This window comes from Pelodiscus sinensis, chromosome 6 (assembly GCF_049634645.1).
Source record: "Pelodiscus sinensis isolate JC-2024 chromosome 6, ASM4963464v1, whole genome shotgun sequence".
In the NCBI taxonomy this organism is placed as follows: domain Eukaryota; kingdom Metazoa; phylum Chordata; order Testudines; family Trionychidae; genus Pelodiscus; species Pelodiscus sinensis.
In genome coordinates this window covers 1,977,798-1,999,057 of record NC_134716.1, presented here as the reverse complement: position 1 = coordinate 1,999,057, position 21,260 = coordinate 1,977,798, and the positions used below count along the sequence as shown (strand labels likewise).

General features: G+C 48.6%; 1 protein-coding gene across 5 annotated transcripts in view; it reads left to right on the top strand.

The window, feature by feature from the left end:
• Positions 1-359: 359 nt before the first annotated feature.
• The window catches only part of GNE (glucosamine (UDP-N-acetyl)-2-epimerase/N-acetylmannosamine kinase), a 68,932-nt gene continuing 48,031 nt past the window's right edge, over positions 360-21,260 (top strand). For 3 of the 5 annotated variants that reach the window (XM_075931269.1, XM_075931268.1, XM_075931264.1), the window contains exon 1: positions 361-501. In XM_075931269.1, coding sequence (XP_075787384.1) covers positions 451-501 — 51 coding nt within the window. In that variant the 5' untranslated portion in view covers positions 361-450. Of the gene's footprint in view, positions 502-21,260 lie in introns of all 5 variants that reach the window. The other 2 variants (XM_075931270.1, XM_075931265.1) reach the window with 2 other exon arrangements.

Below are 21,260 nucleotides of genomic sequence, written 5' to 3'. Positions count from 1 at the left end.
AAGGCCTGGGGGCCAGATCCAGCCCCCAGCTTGTCTGGATCCGGCCCCCAAGGCTTGTGGTTCCCCCCCTTACCCAGAATCAAGGAGCCAGCGCTGGCGCTCCAGCTCTGTGCCCCCCCCCCCCAGCCTCTCCTCACAGGGCTGGGGCACCAGCTCCCCACGGTGGGGGGCAGGGGGAGCCCAGAGGCTTGTGGGCCAGAGTCAGGCAAGCGGGGTCTGGATCCGGCCCGTGGCGCCCCCATCGCTCCGCGCGCAGCCCCGACACCCCCAGCCCCCCTGCCCAGCCCAGAGCCGCGCCCCCCCCCGGCTCTCCTAGCCCCCCAGCTGGAGGGGGAGGCGCGCCGCGGGGGAAGGGGCGGGCGAGCCCCCGGCGGGGGGCGGAGCTCGGGCTCCGGGCTGGATCCAGGTGCCGCGCTGCAGCTGGCTCCGGAGCGCGGGCGGCGGCGCGGGATGGGGACCAAGGCGCCGGCCCGGGGGCAGCCGGGCGCCGGAGGCCCGCACGTGAGTGAGAGCCGGCAGCCGGGGCGGGGGGCGGGGGCGCCCGGGGCCGGGCCGCGTCCGACTCGCTTCCCCCCCCGAGCCCGGCGGGCCCGGGCCGGCTGCAGACAAAGGAGCCGCGGCGAGCTCGCTTTCCGCGCGGCCCCCCGACCGGCCTGGGCTGCGGGGCTTCGTGCCGGCCGCGGGCTCAGCTCAGTGCATCCCAATCGCTGGGAGGCTGGAAACTTGTGGCCGGTTTTGTCACCCGCCCCTTCAGCCGGCCACTGGGCAAGCGGCGAGCCCCGCGGTGCTGGGACGTGAGCCGGCCTTCGGGGGGCACCTCTCGGGCTGTCAGGGTGAGAATACCAGGGGCGGCAGCGCTGGCCCTGTGCCCCAGGGACAGGCCGGGAACCGGGAGCGCTGGGTGAAGGATGAGCCCTTCCCGGTGGCTTCCAGTGGGGCAGGATTCCCCTGGCTCCTATCAGACTTCATGTGTCACCATGGACCCGTCACTGGGCTTTCCGGTACCTCGTTGCTATTTTTTCCGTTGGTCAGGGGGTGCGGGCGATATTGGCCATGAAGAACAAGTCATTTTCTTCCAAGCGTTTCCATGTGCAAGTGCAAAGAAGAAGTCTTTCTATACAGCCTCTATTCCCATCTGTTCTAGCCAATAGCCAGACGCTGGGACATCTGGCAAGCTTCCTAAAGCTGACATTTCAGTTCTTACCCAGTGATTTCCCCTCTCCCCCGCTACTCCTTGGGTGGAAAAGATTTCAGAGGACGCTTCTCCGATGGTAGGACTTGGAAGGAAGGAGACTCGGATTCCAAGCATGCTCTTAATACTATTAGGCTACGTCTACACTGGCAGCTTCTTGCGGAAGAACAGCTGTTCTTCCGCAAATACTTGCTGGGTGTCTACACTGCATGAGCATTCTTCCAGAAGTAAATTTACAGCACAGCCTTGTAAAACAGGGCTTCTTCCAGAAGAGTTATTCCTCTCCCCACGAGGAATAAACCCTCTTGTGCAAGAGCTCTTCCACAAGAGGTCAATGTAGACAGGCAACATGAATTTCTTGTGCAAGAAGCCCCTATGGCTATAAGGGCCATTAGAGCTTTCTTGTAGATGAGTGTCCACACTGCCATGGATGCTCTTGTGCAAAAGCACATGGCAGTGTAGACGTTCTCTTGTGGAAGAGTTTTTGCACAAGAACTCTTCCACAAACTCTTTCCACAAAAAAAGAGTTCTTGTGCAAGAAGCTGCCAGTATAGACGTAGCCTTAGTAATAATTGTAATTGTTTATGGGAGTGCCTGAGGCTAGGTGCTGTACAATAGTAAACGGGCCCTGCCTGGAAAGTTTACAGTCAAATTCAACCAGACAGCCTGGATAGCTAGGGGCAGACACTCAAGAGGGGATGTTAACGTCATTGTTTAATTGAGGGAGAGCTATTGGGAGGGGATCAGTTAAATGGGAAGGGATGTGGGAGACAGGGCAGGGAGAAGAAGGTAAGAGGGGCAGGTGTGAAGGGAAGCCGAGTTAGAGACTGTGAAGGAAGGGGAAGGAGAGAGTTGGAGCAAATAGCCAGTCGGAAGCCCTAGGCTGTTCAGGACTCTAGGAGTTGCTGCTGAGCCCGCAGTGGGCAGGAGATGCTAGCACCAGCTCTGCCTCTGTAATACCCAGCTACCCCTGTGAGTCACACCTGAACTGTTCTCTTCTTCTGACATGCCCACTCTGTGTGCTGAGAGCGACATTCCCGCCATCTGCCTAGAGCCTAGGGGCCCAGATCCCTCAGCTGGTGTAAAGTGGAATAGTTCCCATAGCATCAGTGGGGCTACACCACTTTACATTAGCTGAGGCCCTGGCCCTATGTGTTCAGGATCTGCATGGGGAGGCCAGCCTGGCCAGGTGCGACCTGAGCTCTTGCATACACTAATTTGATTTAGATATTATATGTCATCCTCTGGCTAGTGCTTGGAGCAATATTTAGGTCCTCCCCTGGGGGAAGGCTGGATCCATCATGTCTTTTCATTTGCAAAAAGGACAACTCAGCCTTTCAGGCCTGGTGCAGGGAGGAACCCAAGGATTTCCCAGCCCTCCAGGAGAAACAAATGCCATCACTTGAAACATGGCCCATGATCTAACATAAGAAAATCCCTGTGTCTATGGCACAGGGTCCCACAGCAAAGCTCGTGCAGCTGTAGATTTCTACTCTATCGCCGAAGGATCAGCACTTACCATAGGGGACACAGTAAGTCGGGTGGGGACATGCCCGCTAAAGAGCTGCCCTTGTAATAATTGTTTAAGATCTAAACAAAAGCCACTCTTCCTTTTCAACAACACAACAGACAGGCCTGTTTAACTTGACACAGGCCTTGATGCAAAGGGCTTCAGCATGGTATCTGTTACAAAGGGCTTCGTTTGGTGACAGGACTTGGCCGGTCAGAGCCCTAGCACCTCTAGGCCTGCTGCAGCAGCTGTGAATGGGAAAAAAATGGTTTGAACTATGGTATCTCGTTCGTTACAAATTAAGCACCATGGGCATGGTGTAGCTAACCAGCTAAGTGATCATGCAAAGGGATCTACCAATGTTTTCAGGGTTGGAAAGGGAAATGAAATTGGTTTCCTTCTTAAACAATACTTCGTCAGATGCATGTAGTGGAAATTCCAGAGGCAGGTATAAATATTTATACCTGCCTCTGGAATTTCCACCACATGCATGTGACAAAGTGGGTCTTTGCCCAGGAAAGCTTATGCTCCAATGAATCTGTTAATCTATAAGGTGCCACAGGCCTCCTCGTCACTTTTGCAGATCCAGACTAACACGGCTATCCCTCTGATTCTTAAGCAATGTCATTCTGCAATAATAAACACTGGTGGTGTGTTATGAGGACATTGTTCAGATAGGGGATAAAACACAGCCTACCCTACCAGTGCACTGAGGACCCACTCCAGTCCCCACTGATTTCAATCAGAGCAGGACTGTACTCTACTAGCCAGATTGTGGCAGTACATTCCTGGCCCTTGGTAGAAGCAATCTGAACCCAGCCTGCCCCACAGGGAGTTAGCTCCAAGTTGTACTCGAGAGAGACACAATGTCTCCTCTAGAGCTCTCTGCACTGTGTAGGGGGTGCTTCCCACTGGGCCGAGCCACACAACATGTACTGCTCTTTGCAATCATTGTAGATTGTCTAAGAAGCATATGGACTCAAAAGAGACACATGGGCATAATGAAGCTTTTTGTGGTTTTGTGCATTGTGCTTTAAAAAAGAGGGTGTGTTCTATACCAGTGTTTCTCAACCTTTTTTTTTTTTATAAAGTACCCCTTTAAAAATAGATAAGTACCCCCAGTACTAACTGTTTTCAGACACACACAATTTTTTTCTACCATTGCAACACATTTGTTTAAACAACATAATCGGAGCCAGGTGGACAATGCAATTTTGGGGTGTAAAAAGTACAAAAATAATAAAGCGCTGTAAAACTTAAAACAAAAAATTCAGTTTTCTCCAAATTTCAGTTGTGTTGACGTGTCCCCTCTCCGCGGCCCCCCCCCCAACTTCTCTCGAGAATCCCTAAGGGTACTCGTACCACTGGCTGAGAAACACTGCTCTATACCAATCAAAAAGATTCATGCATGTGTGGCATCATTTTGTTAATTGGCATGTTTGGAGCAAATCCTACATCCACAGTACAACTGGCAATATAGTTGCTGAGCTGCAGAAAGAAAATGAATACTCATAACTTTTAAAAAAGAAATGGAGCGAAGTGGACTCCTAATCATGCTCTATCGACTGTGAATATGTAATAAGCAGTGTTTGTTTTAAAATCTTCAGTAAGGAAATACGTTACCTTTAAAACTGGTTTCTAATTGGTCTTATTGCCCACTGATAGTGCCAGGAGGTCCCAAGTCCATTGTGCCAGCTGCTGCACAAACCGAGAAGCTCTTATCCTATTGAGGGGAATGGCCAATGTCCCAATGACTTCAGTGCAGCCAGGATGTCATCACTCTGAGAAACAGACCCTGCCCTCAAGAACTTATACGATGTAAACCAGGGGTGGGGCAAAAGGGCCTCTATGGGCTGGATTCAGACCCCCAAGCAGGTTGATCCGGCCCATGTAGGCCCTGCTGCTCCCCCGCCCCCAGGCTAATTAGGTCCTGGGGGCCAGGGCCAGCTCTAGGTTTTTTGCTACCCCAAGCAAAAAAATCCCCCCTCCCCCCAAAAAAAGAAAAACCACTGGGAAAAAAAATCTGTTGAAGGAAAAAAAAGGGGGGGGGGAGACCAAAGTTGTTGAGCAAAAAAGACTCCAAGACTTAAGCCAAAAATAAAATAAAATAAAACAGCATTAAAACAGCATGTCCCCTTTAAGAGTGAGTGCAGGGATAGGAACAGGGGAGACATTGCTTCCCCTTGGTCTTTTGGCCGGCAGCCATTTTGTGCCAGAAGCCTCGCGGAACCAGGTAAGCCTGGGGGCTAGGCTCGGGGAGGAGGCCGGGCACTGAGTGTTTGTAGGGTTGCCAGGTACCCGGCATTTTCACCTCCTGGCTGGGGAAAAAACCAGAAAATACCGGACATCTCAGGTGTCCAGTATTCTCTGAATTTTTTTTACTGGACCGGAGGCAAAAATACCAGACTGTCCCTGTGCTTACCTGAAATGCCGCCCTTGGCAAAGTGCCACCCCAAGCACCTGCCTGATTTGCTGGTGCCTAGAGCCGGCCCTGCTGGGAGCAAGGGAGCGCATGAAACTTCCTCCCACCTGGCAAGGAGCATGCGACACTTCGACGTGCTATGTGATCCTCGCAGGGCGGGAGGAGACATCACGCGCTCCACTGCCCTCAAGCCCTGATTGGCCTAGGGCCGGGAGGCACGCGTGAAGTTTCCTCCGCCCTACCCCCTGCCCTGCGAGGACCGTGCGGCACTTCAAAGTGCCATACGCTCACGCAAGGCTGGGGCAGGGCGAAGGAAGCTTCACGCAGCTCCCTTGCCCTGATTGGCCTGGGGGCAGAGGGAACGCGTGAAGTCTCCTCCCGCCCTGTGAGGAGCACGTGGCACTTTGAAGGTCCTTGTGCTCCTTGCAGGGCAGGGGTAGGGTGGGAGGAGGATTCGTACGCTCCCCCACCCCCAGGCCAATCAGTGCCTGGGAGCGGGGGAGCTGCGTGAAGCTTCCTTTGTCCTGCTCCGGCCCTGCGAGGAGCCCGCAGTGCTTCAAAGTGCCACGTGCTCCTTGCAGGGCGGGAGGAGGCTTCCTGGGCTCCCCCTGCCCCCAGGCCCTGATGGGGGAAGCATGCCAAGCCTCTCCAGGGAATGGGTGGATTTTTTTGAAGTGGCCCCCAGGCAAAAACTATTGCCGACCCTTGGTGTAAGCAGACACAGTAGACAAAGAGTGGTTGGGGGAAACTGAGGCAAAGAGAAGGAAAGTGACTTGCCTAAGGTGGGCTCGTGGTAGAGTGAAAAATAGGACACCAGTTTCCTGAGGCCCAATCCAGTGCTCCATCCACTAGATAGGTCAGTTCCAAGAGGCAGTCAATCATTCACCAGGGTCCTTGGATATGGGTTAAAATGTGAAATATAAAGGGGGCAGCAAGAGGCAGTGTGATGCAAGTTCATGAAGAGAAATGCTGAATTGCCCACAAGATAATGTCTCCTTTGTGACTATCTGATGATGTAAACTGGAAAAAAAAAGTCATAAAGAACTATCAGTAGATGATCATTTTCCGTTCTTCCCAGCCCCAAGCAAATAAATGCAGTAATATCTGTCCACATGGCCTACTTTATTTAACAGAGAGCATTTCCTGCCAGAAACATCATCAGCCTCCGTTGTTTTGTTGATATCGAGAAATGTATCATTACTGTTTCGTACGGCAGCTGAACCTCAGCTGCCCACAATGTCAGATTCCTGCCTGGTTGGCAGCATGCTCAGAAGAGAACACTATGGCCACTAGCATCAGAGAAGATAAATAAAATTCCACAGAAAAAGGCTCTGATGTGGATTTAAGGTCTGTGATGGCTCCTATTGTTTTCAACATCAAGTAAGATTCATTTTTTGAAAAAAGGGTTCTTGTCCTTCTATTTATAAACTTCACTGGGAATATACACATGCTTAAGTGATTTACTGGATTGGCTGGATTGTTTCTTAAACTGTGTTCCCTGGCACACCGGTGTGCCGCAAGGCAGTCGGAGGTGTGCTGCGGAGAACAACAGAATTGAAAATGGCCGCCCTTAAAGGGGCAGGTGACTTTTTTTGACTCCATAACTTTCCCCCCACCTTTTTTTCCTTAATTACTTCTCTCCCCCCCCCCCCCCCCCCGACCTTTTTTTTTCTCTCAACAAAAAATCCATGGTGTTCCTCCTAAAAAAAATTGTTTGGTGTTCCTCGGTCTTAAAAAGTTTAAGAAAGACTGAAGTAAACAATGAAAAGGTGGGCATTGGGATAAAACAAAAAGGATATTATTTATTTATCTGTGCCTAAGATCTCTAATCATGGACATTACACGCACAGAACAGAAACAGTGACATTTCACAGAATCATAATATACTAGAACTGGAAGGGACCTCAAGAGGTCACAAGTCCAGTCCCCTGCCCTTATAACTGCTTCTTATTAATTCATATTAGACACAACTTTTCTTTTTCATTCTCCTTTTATGGCAGAGCAGAACTTTGAACTCAGTGGAACAATCACATCCATAAAGCTACTCAGATGCTTAAGTTTTGGCCAGCTCAAGTCCTTGGGATACAAATAGCTCTTTATAAATCATACTGTAGTGTTTTAATGTGTTCTGAGTGAATTTGATGTTTAAAAGTTCTGCAGACTTTCCCCGTGTTTGCCTATGATCTGGGGCAGAAATTCCATGCATCCTGCGATGGCTGAAATCTGTGGCACCAATAGATGGAAGATTGGGCCCACTGACTATTGTCTTGCTGCTTTAAAAAAATCATACAACTTTCTGCATTTTTAACATGTTGTTTTAACCCAAGCCCAAGGAGCCTGGGTGAGGCCACAGAGTGGTTAAGCAGACAGTGTTACTCATTTTGGGAGGCAGTCTGTGTTGTGTAGCAGAATGCTCGTTTCTTTCAGTTGCTGGCACTTGAACGAAAAATACTTCAGTGTTTCAGTTCTCTTTCCATGTTTGACAGCACTAAGGACACCTAGTTTCACAGTTTCTCCTGCATTATCAGGTTCCCCTGTTGTGTGACATGCAGCAGCACCCTTGTCTGTAATCTGTTTAAAACAAAACAGAACTGACTAGATCCCAAACGGCTCAGTATTGAAAGCAGCACTCCTTCAAACGGCAGCCGATTCAGCATGAGGTAGAATGAATCACTTCTTTACGGAAATAACATGAAACCCGGCTACTGAGCTCAAGAATTAGAGGTGGGGGGAACACCCTGCTTGGATGTGAGCTGTACCCAAATCTGGAAGTTTGCTCAGGTTTATATTCATACAAAAGTCATCTGAAAAAAGCGGGCTTGGGTGATGGCCGCTGCCTTGAAATGACAGCCAGTCTGCCCAGCTCACTCGCAACGCCTAGCACACATCTCCCAGTCCCTCCTTCCTACTCTGCTTTCCCTGACCTTAGCACGCATGTTCCCACCCACTCCATTCCAAGAACCCGATGAACCCGCTTAGACAGAGTAAGTAGGGGCTACACTGGGACTCCAGACAGAGGTTCTGTTCTCAGCTCTTTTGCAAATCACTTCACATCAGTGCTTCCCTCCACCAGTTGTACATCGGGTGTATTTAGCCTGTCATTTTGGAGGGTGTTGACTGTCTCCCTTCACGTAAAGCCCTTAGCACAATGGGGCTATGAACCCAGTTAGGGCGTCTGGGTGACACGAGAGGGCCCAATTCAGGAAAACATGCAAGTATATGTGTATAGTGGTTTTTGGGGGTTTTTTTTTCCTATTTTTTATCAGCCTGCCCACTGACCCTGAGGGGGAAACACTCCTCCTTGAAGGTTGGTGGGCAGAACCGGACCTGAATGACTCACCTGGGAGGAAGCCAGGGGGTGGGGCCAGGGATAGAAAAGACCTGCCTGCAAGGCCAGTCGGGGCCCAGCCAGCAAGGGAGCCAGAAGCCTTCTCAGCCCAACCCAGTGAGGAACCAGAGCCGGGGGAAGCTGACGACTGGCCTGGGCCACTGGGCCCACTCCTGGAGAACTGGGCTACAAACTGTTTACTGCTGCAACCCTGCCCTGCACTAGGGCTGGGCCGTAGACTGCTAGGCTGCATCTAGACTGGCATGATTTTGCGCAAAAGCATCCGTAGCCAGTTTAGACGTGATTTTGCGCAAGAAAGCCCCGATCGCCATTTTAGCCATTGGGGCTTTTTTGCGCAAAACAGTTCTTCCCTGTCTACACTGGCCCTCTTGCGCAAGTATTCTTTTGCTTTTGCGCAAAATCTTGCCAGTCTAGATGCACCCCTAGTGTGGCAGCCCTGCTCTGAACCGGGGCTCAGACTTAGCCTGCGTGTAGTGGGTTGGGGTGGCCATCCACTGGCCCTGAGGGGGACACCTCTCCTACCTTGGGGTGTGCCCCACCAGACTACAATGTATATGTTCATCTTTGTTCAGCAAAACACAGGCTTTGCTGAACAGAGAGCACTGTAAGTACACACTTAAGTGCTTTAAGAATGACATCTTTGTGTTGGATCCCACCACTGAGCAGAAAGGGTTTGATCTTCCCTGGAGACTGTGGTGTGTCCTAAACCAGCTTAGGACTGGTCAGGGCAGATGTGGTTATCTACTGAGTAAGTGAATGTGTTGCCATCTCCACTGTGTGATAGTCCGCAAACTATACATCACATTGTTGCGGAATGCCCCACATGAAAATTCACTGGCTCATTGGAGGATATCCACAATCTAACCAGCGCTGCTGTTCGCTGGTTGGAGAGCTTGAATGTCCAACTTTGATAAAGAAATATAGCGTTGAACACGATATTCAAAAGAGGAGGAGGAATAACATCTGAAACTGGTGCAACAATACCAATTATGATTCTCTTAGCTGGTAGATACTGAGGTCTGATATCTGGAATTCAGTAAAGACGATTATCCTACCTCTACTGCATGGACACGGTCTCTGTCTGTTGGCAGCGGGCGGGGAGGAGGGGGAAAAATTAGTGCCAGGAATCCAGGTTACATCACAGGGTTTGTGCAATGTTTCAGGATGCAATCATCTCAAGCACATCACTGTCTGAGCGTTGAGAACAGAGCTCCTGTTTGGCTTTTGTCCACTGCCCATATGCTTTGAGTAAGGACAAACAGGTTCATTCATTCCCCTGTGGCAATGACTAAAGGTTTATTTTGTGCACATTTATTCTCTGTGCTGCATAAATCATAGGTTGAACAATGCAAACAAGTAGGACGTTTTGCTAAGTCAATTGCAGGCTGACGTTCTTGTGGGAGCTTACCTTGGTTTGTTGGCTGTACCATTGAGCAAGGGTTGTGAATTTTTACTCATATTTACCAAGTTCATTGAAGCAAATGAAAATGGCGGCTCTTCATTACAGAGGAAATTCACAGTGACTGTGCCCGAGGGATAAGACTTTCAAAGGGGACTAGTGATTTGGCTACCCAGCTTCAGAAACCTAGCACGGGCCTGATTCTTGGAGAGTGCTGAGCGGCTGCCGTTTAAAGTTCAAACAGGGCACAGCAGAAAAGCGGCAGCCAAACATTGCTAGTTGCTTTTAAAAACCTTATCCTGAATGTTCACTTCTCTGTAGGCAGGTCGTTCTCAGTTTCAGTATAAATACACATTATGCAAATGAAGAGTTATACAGAGAAACGTGAAGTAGCTCCAGTACAAGCTGACAAATGGCTACTCCTGTGCTCTTTCCACAGGCAAACAAATGGAGCCTCAGAGCCCCACAGTGCAAATAAATGGTATAGAATCATAGAACTGGAAGAGATCTTGAGAGGTGAACGAGTCCAGTCCCCTGCCCTCACAGCAGGACCAAGCACCATCCCTGACAGATTTGTCCCAGATCCCTAAATGGCCCCCTCAAGGGCTGAATTCACAACCCTGGGATTAGCAGGCCAATGCTCAAACCACTGAGCTATCCCACCCCTATGTTAAGATCACTTTTGTAATAGTGTACTTAGCTAGTCCGATTGTCTCCATAGCCATGCATTAGAGTGACTATTATTCTGGTAACACTGTAACTGACCCTACTGCAGGGAGCCACTGCAAGAGGGGTGGTGTATTTCCTTCCCTCATCCATGAGTGTTTGGTAGGTGCTGAGTGCACCATGTGCTCCCCCGCACGAGAGCGGGTGTGGTGGTGGTGGTGGGGGTTAACATATTCCTAGAGGTTTCATCCCACGATATAATCTTTAATTCCTGGAAACTCCATGATAATCCTGGAGAGACTGCGAGGCACATGCCATTGTAGATGCTCCACCTTAAACGCTGGCTCTCAGTGGGTGCCCGCCCTCATGCCCAGAAGCTGACGTTTAGCAAAGGAGGCTTTTCTGGGGTTGTTGGAAATAAATCCTGAAACTTCCCCAGGCATCACTCCTTTGCACTGCAAACAAAAAATGATCCCACCCGTAACAGGCCCCAGCCCCTTAGAGCTCTCCAGTCCAGGAAAAAGGTGGGTATCTGCCAGCCAGCCCCATGGTAGGGAGGCTCCATCCAGGCCACCCCTTGCCCTGGCAATCGTGCGCCAGCCTGCGGCTCCCGTTGGCAGGATCTAGTCCTTTAATCCAGAATCTGTAGCCTCACTCAGACCCAGCTTTACCGCTCTCTGTTGGTAGGCCACTAGGCTCTCCACCTGCTGCACTTAACACTGGCCCCCTTGCCAGCAAAGTGTTGCGTGCCAGGTTGGTTCTCAGCCCTTCAGTCCCAGGTCCTGTCTGTCTCTGTCACTGCTGCACCCTCTGGTGCCAAATCACCCTAACTTCCCTTTCCCAGACTGGCGCAATTACAGTCCCTCTGCTAACTGGAGTTGTATGGGCAGGGGGTGAATGCTGTGCCTGGGGGACGGAGCCATTCACAAAGAAGGTAGCTGAATGTAGGTTAAGCAGAACAAGTGCCACTTGATTAAGCTCTGTGATGAGCTTTGCCACCTCTGAGATACGAATCAACAGGACAGCCAAGATGATCCAGAGTCCCTAAAACTGGGCAGCCGGTTGTGTACACTGAGCATTCATGCAGAGCTCCCAGGATGGCGACCTCAAAGGGATGTTCCTGGGATGACATGGAAAGATGGCAGCTCCACCTCTGGACTGCCTTGTCCATGTGGCTGAATGGCTGCCAAGCTAACACCCCCAGGTTCCCTGTTCCACTCCATGTCCTGTCAATATTATTGATAAACTAGGCAAATATAACTTAGATAGGGCCACGATAGGGTGGGTGCATAATTGGCTGGATAACCATAGTCAGAGAGTTGTTGTTAACGGTGCTAAATCCTGCTGGAAAGGGATAACAAGTGGAGTTCCGCAAGGGTCTGTTTTGGGACCCGTACTGTTCAATATCTTCATCAATGATGTAGATATTGGGATAGAGAGTACGCTTATTAAGTTTGCAGATGATACCAAACTGGGTGGAGTTGCAACTTCTTTGGAGGATAGGGACATAATTCAAAATGACCTTAGCAAGTTAGAGAAATGGTCAGAGGTAAACAGGATGAAGTTTAATAAAGAGAAATGCAAAGTGCTCCACTTAGGAAGGAACAATCAGTTCCATACATACAAGATGGGAAGCGACTGTCTAGGAAGGAGCATGGCGGAAAGGGATCTAGGGGTCATAGTGGACCACAAGTTGAATATGAGTCAACAGTGTGATGCTGTTGCAAAAAAAGCAAATATGATTCTAGGTTGTATCAACAGGTGTGTTGTAAGCAAAACTCGTGAAGTCATTCTGCCGCTCTACTCTGCACTAGTTAGGCCTCAGCTGGAGTACTGTGTCCAGTTCTGGGCGCCACATTTCAAGAAAGATGTGGAGAAATTGGAAAGGGTACAGAGAAGAGCGACAAGAATGATTAAAGGTCTAGAGAACATGACCTATGAAGCCAGGCTTCATGAACTGGCCTTGTTTAGTTTGGAAAAAAGAAGATTAAGGGGGGACATGATAGCGGTTTTCAAATATCTAAAAGGGTGTCACAAGGAGGAAGGAGAAAATTTGTTCCTCTTGGTTTCTGAGGACAGGACAAGGAGTAATGGGCTTAAAGTGCAGCAAGGGAGGTTTAGATTGGACATTAGGAAAAAATTCCTAACTGTCAGGGTGGTCAAATCTTGGAATAAATTGCCAAGGGAGGTGGTGGAATCTCCCTCTCTGGAGATATTTAAGAACAGGTTAGATAGACATCTGTCAGAGATGGTGTAGACGGAGCTTGGTCCTGCCTTGAGGGCGGGGGGCTGGACTCGATGACCTCTCGAGGTCCCTTCCAGTCCTATGATTCTATGATAATAACAGTCCCTCCAGAGAACACTGGCCCTCTGACTCCAGTTCCACTGATCGTGGTACAAGCAGGTTCACTGTGATACTTTTCACGTGATTTTCTGCTAGGGGTTGTGTTAACAAGGTCAGAGAGAGAGAGAGAGAATTCAGTGCAAAAAAAAACGGCTAGGAAAGCTAGCACTTGGTGGACAGGAGCACTCTGCAGGAGAAATGAGCCAGTTCCTTTTATCAGTCATAATGATGTTTTGGGTATTAAACGTATTGAATGACACAAAAATACTATAGTGGTGCTGGCTCTTCAATGCACCGATTGTATTCTTTTCTGAGTACCTTAGTAAACCTCTTGAGTCTGTCTCTCCTATTTTGTGGGCTCTTGATATTTTCTGCTTCACTACCCACAACGTCCATGGGTTACCTGGAGAATGGATCTGCAGTAAATTAAAGAGGACTGCCTCTTCTGTAATAGCAAAACGCCTCTGGGCGACTGGGCCATGCTGAACAAGAACTGGAGACAAGCAGCATGTAAGGGTACAGCTAGATGGCGAGGATCTATCAGATACTTTTGTCGGAAGAGACTTTTCTGAAATTTGGCCCATCTAGACTGGGCCAAATTTCAGAAAAAGCCCCTCTTTTGAAAGCCCCCTTCTTCCTCGTGGGAGGAGGACTACAGGGGCTTATGAAAGAGGGCGTTTGCTCTTCCACAAAAAAAAGTGGAAAAGCAGACATGTTCCCTGGACACGGAGGAGTTTTTTCAGGATACCTCTGGTATTTCGAAAACCCTCCAGTCCAGCCATACCCTAAATAAGTCCCTGCCTCCTGCATTCTCTTATTCCTCGTCCACAATTTGTCCCTCTTCCTACAGCCCCACAGTGGAGCTGCAAGAGTTACTATAGCTTGGCATAGCTACAAGCAGGGGGGACAAGTCCAACTGTCCCATGCCATTTCTGAGGCCACAATCCTGCAGGGAGTCCTGGGACGGCACCACTGCAGTCAACAGGACTCGGGTCAGGAACAGGAGTTCATCTTCACAGAACTCATTGCAGATTGGGAATGACCAGACACTGCTAAAGCAGGGTAGAGTAGACAGTGTTGCCTCTGTCATTCCAAATGCTCCGTGGTAATAGCAGGGGTCAGCAAGGGCCTGCTCTCAAATGGTGCAGAGATGTGGAGAGAGCTCTCTTAGCCACTGTGACCGAAGTAAGAGAGGATACCTTATGCCGTGGGGGGAGAGGCGCCAGAGGGCAAGTGTGTTCGTTCTTATAGGACTCTTTCCTCTTTCTGTTTTAATACAGATTGAGCTGTGGTCTTCTGGAAACATTTTCATTTAATACCTCTGTAGACAATAGATTAAAAGACTAAGGATACTGCGAATATAAAGCCCTGCAAATCCGCAGATATCTGTGGACTATTTTTGCAGAGTGTGGATTGGATGCAGATACAAATGTTGTAACCATGCAGGGCCCTATATGCAAAGGATCATTAATCCCCAACCCTCTAACATCCCGATTTGCTTTGTTTTCTTGTGCAGCCATGAGAAACATTTAAAATATATCTTTTTTAAAAAAGGCTAATTAATTCTGAAAGATAGTTCAGTCTTTGCAAAGTATTTCATTCCATTGAATGCTTTTCACATACTGTTGTAGAACTAGCCAGGACCAAAGAAGTGTGCAAAGAGTGCTAATGTATAGCGACATTTTTAAACATGTCCACCAAGTTTTAAGCAGTGTGCACAAGATACAGAAATAGTCACTGATGCGCAAAAAATTATGGAAACAGCTGACTTCAGTCCAAGGTGCCTCCCAGCTGCTGATTCTACCTCTGCTCAGCATTTCAAGTTATGATGCTCACTGTTGTAATGGCAATCTGAGAAGAAGGAATACTGCAATTACGTACAAGTCTCTAGTGCTTTGAGGGGCCATGACTCTCCATTGTCACACAATCCATTGGGGGGGACTTACTGTAAGTCATCTACAACATTCTTTTACTTTCCACAAAAGGTCAGTCACGTGAGACATAAGAATCTATCTCAAGGCAAAATCTGCAGTCATTATTCAGGACTGACTCAGGCAAAACTCCCTTAAACAAGATCTTTATCTATGGGAAAGTAAACACTTACAATCTGTCCCATTAAGCCTTTATGTTCACAGGTGCTATAAAGTGCACCTGGGAAAGGCCATGCTTTTTTCTACAATTCCAAATAAAAGATAAGAACACGCCAGTTCACATGCTTTCCAGTTACACATGCATTGATCTCCTTCTAATCTAGATACACCAAACAGCAGGAGGAGACATTAGTGTTAATACACCTGTGATGGAAAGAGACAAAAGCGGAGGGACAGAGACTCTCCATTTGCTGTATAGATGAACACACGTGACATTTCACTTCAGAAAATACCACCGAATGCAAGTCCCAGATGCCTACACATTAGATAGGATTGATATTGTTAGGACCAAATGATTCACATGAGAGCAGACTCTCTGTTCACCTATCAAGTGCAGTTGCTAGTGTAACCACCACCAGGTGGATTTGAACCTGGGACCCTCTGGAGGCTTAGTATAGGAGCCTCTACCCTCTGAGCTAAAAACCAGCTGGCTCCCACCCCATGCTGTAGAGGTCTGTTGATCTTAACTGTTGCTGTGGTCTAGGTACAGAAAACGGATGCAAATTAGACACATCGCAATTGCAAATGAAGCAGAGATTTAAATCCCCCCCACTTCATTTGCATAAACATGGCTGCCGCTTTTTTCCGGCTCGGGGCTTTGCTGGAAAAAAGCGCCAGTCTAGACGTGGATCTTTCGGAAAATAAAGCCTTTTCCGAAAGGTCCCTTATTCCTTCTTTTAAGAGGAATAAGGGATCTTTTGGAAAAGGCTTTATTTTCCGAAAGATCCCCGTCTAGACTGGCACTTTTTTCCCGCAAAGCTCCGAGCCGGAAAAAAGCAGCAGCCATGTTTATGCAAATGAAGCGGGGGGGATTTTAATCCCTGCGTCATTTGCAATTGCGATGTGTCTAATTTGCATCCCTTTTACTGAAAAGAGATGCAGTCTGGACACAGCCTAGCGCTATGTCTACACTGGCGAGTTATTGCACAAAAAGGGCCATTCTTCTGCTGAGTGTCCACACTGCTCACCTGCTCTTGCACAAGATTTACAGTACCACGTGGTAAGAGAGGGCTTCTTGCACAAGAACTATGCTCTTTTCTAACAGGTGTAAGCTCTCTTGCGCAGGAGCTCTTCCAAAAGAGGGCAGTGTAGATGCGCAGCAGGGGTTTCTTGCACAAAAAGCCCTATGGGCTAAAATAGCCATCAGAGCTTTCTTGCGCAAGAGAGCGTTCACACTGTCATGGATGCTCTTGCGCAAAAGCACATCTCGCACATGGCAGTGTGGATGTGTTCTTGTGCAAGAGTTCTTGCACAAGAACCCTTGCGCAAGATGTTCTTTCACAAGAACCCGCTAGTGTAGACATAGTCTAGGTGTGTGGGTTACACTAGCCTTTGGTAAAGGCCAACACATGATCTATCAATGGAAGATACATAATCATAAATAAGAATATTAGTCACCTGCACATTATTTATACATGCAACACAGCATCAGAGAAATTTTCATAAAGGTTGTCCCCAAAGCAGAAATTTACAGGATATCTATTATACTAATTTTTATTACAGTTCTGACCCGGAAACTCAAAACCAATGCCCCATTTTTCTAGAAACTACAAACATAGAAGAAACAGTCACCGCCCCCGCCTACTTTATAATCTAAGAAAACAAGGTAGCTGAAGGAAATATTATTTTCACTTTACAAATGAGTAATCGAGGCATAGAAAGATTAAGGACCTGATTCTGCAATTTTCTTCATCGGGCAATGGAGGCTCCTTAAAGTCCATCAGATTTAAACAAATGCTTCAGTGTTTTGCTAACTTGGTGCCCAAAGTTACGCAAGAAATTTGTGGCAGAAACAAAAATTGAACGCTGATTTCTTGAGGGCCAGTCCAGTGCCTTAATTACATGCTGCTCAGCTCAAGCTTTTCCTCCAAGTGCCTACAGCCCCTTCCACTCATTCCTAATTCCGGGACCTTTCTTTTATGCTGGACCTTATGTTTAGGGCAGCCTTCCAGTTAGTATTTGTCAAGCACCCTTCCTCTCCTCCTCCCGACTGACTTGGGTTCACGGAGTTTGGGCTGTAAAGCTAGAAACTGCAGTGTGGACATTGGGTTTGGGCTAGCGTTTGTGCTGCAATTTTTTAACACTGAAGCCCGAGCCATAGTCAGCTGACTTGGGCCGGCCATGGCTGTGTCATGGGTCTTTTATTGCGGTATAGACTTTAGACCTTAGTTCATCCCATGCTTTTCAGCACACTGGACTGGCTACATTCTCCAGTATAGGTATGCCCTTAAATTCCAAGCAGTTTCCATGAAGCATTCTTGCTCTGCTGAGTACGTTCCTGTGTGTACTGATCTGCATTGTAACAGCTAGTTCTTCTTCAAGAGAGATGTCCCTGTGGGTGCTCCCCATTAAGTTAGTGCGCTGCCGCCAAGCCTCAGAGAAGAGATTTTGTAGCAGTGTCCCTGGGGCCGCGCACATCAGCAGCCGCGTGCTGTAAGGTTGCAGGCATCACTCATGCGCGAGCCCCCCTTCCCACGCCTCAGTTCCTTCTCTGCCGCCTCCGGCTACAGCCGGACTCAGCAGTGTCGGTATCCCGATATCGGATGGTCACTCACAATGTGTCCGCTGTCTCGGAGAGCAGCATAATGCTCAGAAATGCCCTCATTGTGCAAAGCTCAAATTGTGGGCACAGAAAGACAGAGACTTCTGGCTTCAGTTTTATTTATTGGAAAACTTGCTTAGACCAGCCTCTGGTCCAGGTCAGCACCCTGAGGAACTTAAGCAGCGGGGATCCAGAAAGCCAGAGCCCCCACAAAAAGCGAGCCTCCTCAGTATCTCAAGAGGCTACTGCACCGAAGCAGCCGTCTCCCTCATGGCCGGTGCTCATAGCAGTGCCAGCACTGCACCACAGCACTTATGATGCCGCTGGCGTCTTTGGAGCCCCCCACGGAGACGAACAGTGCGCACGCGCTAAATCACGCTCTGAGGCAACAGGCTTCAAGTTGCCTGCCTCATTAGCTGCAGCACCATCCGGCAATGATACAATCTTGCCGACACAGCATGAGAGCGTGGCACCAATCACGTTAACAGGCGCCTTAGCTGCCACTACAGAGGTGCCTGATGCGGCACAACTGTCCTCGGCGCCAAGGCATGATTCTGTGCCTCCCACTACGACACCGACAGCACCTGTTGGGCATTACACTCAACACAGAGACTTATTAGTCTCATCCACTTTTAACACCATTTTTACAAGCGGAGTGCTCTCTGCTGTGTTCACATCACAGAGATCACTCTCAGGGAAAAAATTCATCTGAATCGGATGATGACTTCCCTAGGGGTTTTTTTTTCCACCAGAGAATTCTCCTTACACAGCTCAGAGTATTTACTCTTCCAGATTTAGAAAATACCTTCATATCATGGCAATCCCTGGGTATCTCCACCTGTGCTTTACCCCTACTGCTAATACTAGTATAAATGGCAATATTATCATAAACACCAGCAAGGCCAGAAAAGAGACACAGTGCAATATTCTCCCTCCAAACAAGCAGGGGACCCATTCACACAGGAGGCAGTACCCACTCCTGACCCAAATAACCTCCTTCCAGTGGAGGGAGGGGCTCTGGCCCCAGCTTCAATGACTTCATACTACACTGCAGATTTCCATGACCTTTTTAAATGTGGAACTGCAGAATTAAACATTCCTCTCAGCATGAGCTAACAGACAAACTGCACTCAGTACCACCATCATAAATACCATTGCCAATTAATCCAGCAATAATGCAACTGGCAAAGATGGTGTGGCAAACTCCGGCGTCAAGCTCTTCGATGGCTAAGAGAACTGCTAAGAAATATTATGTCCCACCCAAGGGATCTGAATTTCCTTTTCTCACCCACCACCAAATTCCCTCGTGGTGGAAAGGAACAACAATACCAATCTACTCCATTGGACTGCGATAGCAAGAGGCTCTATGCATTCTGGCGCAAGAGATATACTTTACAATTTCGCATTTCAAATTGTGCAGTTTTACTGAGCAAATATGATTACAGAAATCACACAATTGCAAAATCAGCATTACAGGCCACCTTAGATGCTGCTGACACAGTGGTAGTAATGAGTAGGGCATCATGGTTTATCTCCACTCCATTTCCCAGGGAGATTCAATCTACAATAGAAGATCTGTCTTTCGACGGCCAGAAGTTGCTTGCAGCTAACACCAACGAAATTCTCCACTCTGTGAAAGATTCCAGTGATGCTTTGGCCTTTGGGGATCCACAACCAAGTACCTAGAAGAAGGCAATATAGGTTTCAGCCCTACCCAAGACCTCAATACCCCCCATTTGCACAACACTACCATAGATAAGACCAGTAGCAACAGAACAAATTCAGAGGCAGAAACCAACTACGATACCCTTCCTCTACCAACTCCCAACAGCCACAGCAGTCCAACAAGCAAACTTGATCATCAGATCAAGAGCCTGGAGAGTCTCTCACCTATTCCAATGCCATTGATGCAAGCAAAATCTTCCAGTATCAATTGTTGCCCTTCTTCAACAACTGGCAATGTATAACCTATAATAGGTGGCTCCTGCAGATAATTGGAAAATGCTGCACTTTGCACAGAGGCCGTAGCACTTTGGAACTGGTGCCTGAAATACAACACAATTATCATCACAGTGCATCTTTCAGATGCCCTGAATACAACAGCTGATGCACTGAGCAGAGCCCTCCTGGTCCAACACGTGTGGCAAATAAGCCCGCACATATTGATGGACATCTTCTGCCTGTGGAGTCACCCTACCATACACCTGTTTGCCACACAGTCCAATAGCCAATGCCCCCTATTCTGCTCCAGGGTGGGAATAGGCAGGGGATCAATGGGAGATGCCTTCCTCATCACATGGGACATCTCACCTATTCTACGCGTTTCCTCTGATACCCCCATTGAACAGAGTAGTTCACAAGACAAGGAGAGACAGGGCTCATCTCATACTTACAGCACTAGCATGGCCACGACAGCCATGGTTTTTCCCTGCCTCGTGGTGATGTCCTGCGCCCCACCGATCCACTTGCCTTGCGTGAGGGATCTCCTTCTTCACCCAGGCTCCCACGACAGCCATCCGAACCTCCACTCACTACAACAGAAGGCATGGCTCCTGGCTGGTTCTCTGACCTAGAGCTAACCTGCTCACAGCAAGTACGAATGGTCCTTCTACACATCAGGGTGCAGAGCACCTGCAATACTTACCTTCAGAAATGGAAAAGATTCTCAATGTGGTATGCTCATCACAAGCTGGCGGTTTCAATATCCTCCTTACCTACCATCCTTCACTATCTTCTGCACCTTAAATAAGCGGTCCTCACAATAAGCTCCATTGAAATTCACCTTGCGGCTATTACTACGTCTACTTTAGAGTGGGACAACTTGTCCATATTTGCTCATCCACTCACTAAGAGGTTCTTAAAGGGCCTGCAGGCACTTTATCCAGATATCAGTCCACCAATGCAACCGGGAGACCTGCATTTAGTACTGAATGCTCTAACTCACGGGTTCCCAAACTGGGGGGGCGTGAAGAAATTCCTGGGGGGGCACGAGGCAACCCAGACTCCTCTCCTCCCCTGGTTAATCCCCCTCACTAAGTTTTTCTGATATTTTTGTTTTTCGGCCCCGGTCAGTTCCTTTTTTTTGCTCAACAAGTTTTGCTGCTCTTTGGGGGCGGAGGGGTCGTGAGGGTTTCTCAAAAATTGAAAAGGGGGCATGATGCTGAAAAGTTTGGGAACCACTGCTCTAACTTGACCGCCTGTTGAACTAATGGCAACCACCTCATTATTACACTTGCCCATGAAAACTCTTTTTCCTCGTAGCTATTACCTCAGCCAGATGGCTAGGAGAGATCGCAGCCCAAATGGCGGATCCCCCGTTCACAACCTTTTTTAAAGACAAGGTCACATTACGTATCCATCCCAAATTCCTCCCCAAAGTATGCTCATCCTTCCACATCAACCAGAAAATACACTTCCCACCTTCTTCCCCCAACCACACACCACCTCTTTTGTGATGCAAATGCATACTCTTTACCTGCGCAGAGCGCTCTCTCTTTTTACCTGCAGCGAACAAGACCGTTCCGAGCATCCCCTCCAGACTATTTGTTTCAATAGCAAACCGCAGTAAGGGCTGGGCTGTCTCATCACAGAGACTCTCCCACTGCATCTCGGATTGCATCAAGCTTTGCTGCACACAGTCAGACGTGCTGCCTCCAGAGAGCATAAGGGCACACTCAACCAGAGCC